General features: G+C 49.8%; 2 protein-coding genes across 3 annotated transcripts in view; one reads left to right on the forward strand and one right to left on the reverse strand.

Annotated features, from left to right (window-relative positions):
- The window catches only part of reln (reelin), a 134,045-nt gene that overhangs the window by 119,787 nt on the left and 9,258 nt on the right, over positions 1–5,000 (forward strand). Inside the window, 10 exon segments of the mRNA XM_042110561.1 lie at positions 1–159; positions 1,481–1,728; positions 2,075–2,229; positions 2,368–2,582; positions 2,954–3,131; positions 3,619–3,794; positions 3,988–4,094; positions 4,244–4,437; positions 4,439–4,487; positions 4,735–4,910. The exon segment at positions 1–159 is cut by the window's left edge and continues 35 nt beyond it. Coding sequence (XP_041966495.1) covers positions 1–159; positions 1,481–1,728; positions 2,075–2,229; positions 2,368–2,582; positions 2,954–3,131; positions 3,619–3,794; positions 3,988–4,094; positions 4,244–4,437; positions 4,439–4,487; positions 4,735–4,910 — 1,657 coding nt within the window.
- The window catches only part of bncr (bouncer), a 19,304-nt gene that overhangs the window by 1,563 nt on the left and 12,741 nt on the right, over positions 1–5,000 (reverse strand). The gene's annotated exons all lie outside the window — the stretch shown is intronic.

A 5,000-nucleotide genomic window follows, 5' to 3' on the forward strand; every position in this document is an offset into this window, starting at 1 on the left:
CCTGACCAACGCTGAGTTCATCCAGTTCTACTTCATGTACGGCTGCATGATCCCACCTAGCAACCGCAACCAGGGCGTGCTGCTGGAGTTTAGCCTGAACGGGGGCATCAGCTGGAGTCTGCTCATGGAGATCTTCTATGACCAGTACAGCAAACCCGGGTAAGGACCAGTCTGGTCACTGCAAAGGCCAGAACCCTCGGGACTTTCAGTTTTGAACATTCTGTTAAAAGGTTCCTTTCCGCAACAATTTAATGTTCTAAAATTCCATGTTGAATTCAATGAATCCAGATCCAGATATTCTTTAGAATGTTAATTTTCCAACATTCTCATCACACCGGTGTGACAGTAGGCCTACCTGCTGAAGGGTTAAGATCCCATCGGTGTCTATTCCTCTTTTTTCTGGGGTTAATTTATCAGTAAGAAGTAGAATGTCCTCTCCACATTATTCAGCACTTTTAGAGTGTTTATTACTAGTTCTAAAACGGATAGTTCCGCTCCTTGATTGGCTGAATCGCATTTGATGCTGTTGTAAAACCCAGCACAACCCTTCACATTGACTGCATTTCGTTCCATATTACTGCGCCACCACGAATTGATACAAAAGTTAGAGTTGCTGCGTCTCGACGTTGCTTGGCAACCATTCTGATAGAAGAAACATATTTCTTGGCAGAATGATTATCTATGAATAAATAATTACATTTCTAGTTGCTGTACCTGTTTTATGAAATCTTGCCAGATATATGTACTGTATTAGGGCAATTCCACGGAAAATGGACTTTTTGTCACATCCATAACGCCAGTGAAATGCCTTGGCATTTGTATGATGTGAATGGTTACATTCATTTGTGCATTTTTTCTCATGTACATTCTTCAGCCAAAAATAGCAAATGCTCAAATTTCATGTTTAATCATTCACATCATAAAGGAAAGTAGGAGAGAGGCCGCACTATGCATATATACTCTTTTATTTGCATATACGCGTTTCGGCGTGTGCCTTCTTCTTCTACTTTCCTTTATGTATAACTATCCAGACCAGCACTCTTAAAGTTTAAAAGTAGACAAATTGAGTGAAGCCTGCTCCTATCCTCACTGATCATTCACATCATACCATACCATCACATTTTATTGGCATTATGGATGTTACAAAAAAACGTAATTTTCCATGGAATTGCCCAGTAACCATTCTAGAAAAGCAATAAGCCACTTGAGTCCGTAGGTTCCAGTGATTTTAGAAAAGCAGTCGCGCCTAACAACTCCCCTTAGCTGTTCTAAAACCACTGGAACCTATGGCCTCTCTATGCTTATTGCTTAAATGACAAGAAGCTAAGGGAATTTACTTGAATTGTCATGCTTGAGGCCGGAATCTCCTACCTAGCCATGCATGGTCACTTCACTGAGCTCAGTTAGAGAAACATTCACAGTAGGATGTGGTTGTGCTGTTTAGCTGCTAACTGCCTGTGTGTGTGCTCTCCTCTGGCAGCTTTGTGAATGTGCTGCTGCCCCCTGCTGCCCGGCAGGAGGGAGTGCGCGTGCGCTGGTGGCAGCCACAGCATGATGGTGCTGACCACGGGGACTGGGCGCTGGACAACGTGCTCGTCTCCGGCTCGGACTCACGCGCCCACATTTCTGACACCTTCGGCGGCGTGGCCCTGCCCAACCACGAGAGGGCGCCAGCTGACGGTACGCCGTCCAGCCGCAGTTCCACTGAAGAGATCGAGGCCAGCACAGGTAACCCCACACACCTTATCTGGCCAACACAGGTAACCCCACACACCTTATCTGGCCAGCACAGGTAACCCCACACACCTTATCTGGCCAGCACAGGTAACCCCACACACCTTATCTGGCCAACACAGGTAACCCCACACACCTTATCTGGCCAGCACAGGTAACCCCACACCTTATCTGACTCCCTCTTTATCATACGGACATCAGATCTGTTAGGAAGATAAGCAGTAATTTATATCATTCATGTGTTAGTTAGTGTATCTATAGAAATATACTGAGAAGTGCTAAGGTGGCAATGCTTGCCATCCCGTCTCTCTCTTCCTCTCTTTCCCTCTCTCTCTCCCAGTGGCTGACCACTGGCTTTTCTCAGAGGACTGTGCGGTGGAGCGCTTCTGCAACTCCCCGGACGGCGTGATGGCGTGTGGCAATGTGGATGGCCGAGAGGTGTACGCCATCACTCATGACATCATCCCTGACAAGGGCTGGGTTATGCAGTTCAAGGTTAGCGTTGAAAGTGTTAAAAGTCCAAAATCCTTCTCGATCGCTGTTCCTTCAAGTCTTTTCTAATAATGAGTGTGTGTGTGTGTGTGTGTGTGTGTGTGTGTGTGTTTGTGTGTGTGTGTGCGTGTGTGCGTGCAGATTGCTGTAGGCTGCTCACTGCCTGAGAGACACGCCGAGAGGCAGGTCCACGTCCAGTACTCGGTGGACTTTGGCGTGACCTGGAAGTACCTGGTGCCCCAGTGCCTGCCGGCTGACCCCAGGTGCGGTGGCCAGGTCTCCCAGCCCTCCGTCTTCTTCCCTGCCGAGGGCTGGAAACGGGCCGTGTTCCCCCTGCCCGACAATTTGGCCGACACGTGAGTGACCCCTCACCCCAACATCCCACACACACACACACACACACACACACACACACACACACACACACACAGGATGGCTCTTATGACAGGAACAGAGTTGACGTCAGTGTCATTGTCAAAGCACTGCTTCAGACCCAAGTGTGTTGTCATCTGAATCTGTGCTGCAAGCTCCAAGTGATTCACTTGGGATATATTTAGCACAGAGGCGTATGATCAAGCAAAAACCTGGAACAAACAGCCCACAGTACACAGTAATGATGGTGTGTGTGTGTGTGTGTGTGTGTGTGTGTGTATGTGTGTGTGTGTGTGTGTGTGTGCGTGTGCGTGTGCGTGTGTGTGTGTGTGTGTGTGTGTGCGCACATGTACAGGGCGGTGCGTTTCCGCTTCTTCCAACAGCACTCGGACATGCAGTGGGCGGTGGAGAACTTCTACATCGGGCCGGCGTGCGAACGCCACTGTGGGGGTCATGGCGACTGCCTGGACCAGCGCTGCCTGTGTGACCCCGGCTTCTCTGGACCCAACTGCTATGCCAGCTCACCCCTCAAGGTACCAGCGTTCACCATGCACAGTGGCCAGCCATCATAGGTCTCCCTCAGTCATCTGCAGCCTTCTGTCTTCTCTTCTCTTCTCTTCTCTTCTCTTCTCTTCTCTTCTCTTCTCTTCTCTTCTCTTCTCTTCTTCTCTCCTCTCCTCTTGTCTCCTCTCCTCTCCTCTCCTCTTCTCTCTTCTCTTCTCTTCTCTTCTCTTCACCTCTCATCTCTTCACTTCTCCTCTCTTTTCTTCTCCTCTGCTCTTCTCTGCTCTTCTCCTCTCCTCTTTTCTTCCCTTTTCCTCTGTTCTTTTCTCTTATCTTCTCCTCTCTTCTCTTTTCCTCTGTTCTCCTCTTGTATCTTTTGTTTTCTTCTCCTTTTCTCTTCTCTTTTCTTCTCTTCTCTTTTCTCTTTTCCTCTGGTCTTTCCTCTTCTCTTCTTCTCTCTCTTCTCCTCTCTCTTCTCCTCTCCTCTCCTCTCCTCCCCTCCTCTCTCTCCTGCAGGCCTCTCTAAAGGAGCGCTTTGACTGGGAGGGCACCCACGGGCCTCAGTGGCAGGTGCTGGAGGGCGGGCACCCCTGCACCGACTGCGGGGTGCTGGTGGAGGGCACCGCGCTCTACTTCGGCGGGGCCGACGCCAGGCAGGCTGTAACGGCCGACCTGGATCTCCGTGGATCCAAGTCAGTCACCTATCTCTCTCTCAATACACTTTCAGACTCATTTTCATTTCCATACGATGCTGTTGTTCTGAAGGCCACCAGGGGGCACTGGTTTATAGATGCTATACATGATAGTCTTTTGAGTCGTGTTGTTTACCAGTTTGTGTTGTCTGCTGCCATGTGGTTGAGAATGAGTCATGTTGGTGTTTGGCAGGTTTGTGGAGTACTGGGCCAGGATTGGCAGTGAGGACAACATGACCATGTGTCACCGGCCCACCTGCCGCAGGGAAGGGGTGCTGCTGGACTACTCCACCGACGGAGGTGGGGTCCTCTCAGTCCAGCCTCTTCACAGAGCTCCAACACCTGAGCTTTAAGAGATCTGACAAAACAAAATCTCTGATTATCTTTGATTGATTGTGTTTCATTTTTTTCCCTCTACCTGTCTGTGTTTGTCTCCCCCTGCTGGTCAGGCGTGTCCTGGACCCTGCTGCATGAGATGGACTATCTGAAGTATGTGACGGTGCGGCGCGATTACATCGTTCTCCCAGAGGGGGCGCTGACCAACGCCACACGCCTGCGCTGGTGGCAGCCCTTTACCGTGTCCTCAGGACTGGCCACGCCCAGTCTGGAGCGTGCCCAGTGGGCCCTGGACAACATCCTGGTGGGGGGGGTCGGACATCAACCCCAGCATCCTGCTGGACACGTTTGATGATGGTAATAATGTTCACTTATGGGACACTTGATTGATTGGGTGTGGATGTTCTAGAGAAAAATATGTTATTTTTGTCTCCTCTATGATGGAAAAGTGCTCCTCAACTATGTTCATATCTCTCTCTCTCTCTCCATCTGTCCATCTATCTGTCTCTCTCTATCTCTCTCTCTCTCTCTCTCTCTCTCTCTCTCCATCTCTCTCTCTCTCTCTCTCCATCTGTCCCTCTCTTTCTCTCTCTCCTCCATGTAGAGGGAGTTTCTCATGAGGAGAGTTGGAGTTTCTACCCCAATGCAGTGCGCACGGCCGGTTTCTGTGGCAACCCCTCCTTCCATCTGTACTGGCCCAACAAAAACCAGGATGGAACCCATAACATCCTGGCCACCCGGGAACTCATCGTCCAGCCCGGCTACATTCTGCAGTTCAAGGTCCTGCGCCAGTCGGCTTGTTATTTGTGGGAAAAATAACACCCATTAAAGATGTCAGTGGTTGAAGAGCTGTCAGGAGCCAGACGTAAC

This window comes from Alosa sapidissima, chromosome 11, assembly GCF_018492685.1.
Source record: "Alosa sapidissima isolate fAloSap1 chromosome 11, fAloSap1.pri, whole genome shotgun sequence".
Taxonomy (NCBI): domain Eukaryota; kingdom Metazoa; phylum Chordata; class Actinopteri; order Clupeiformes; family Clupeidae; genus Alosa; species Alosa sapidissima.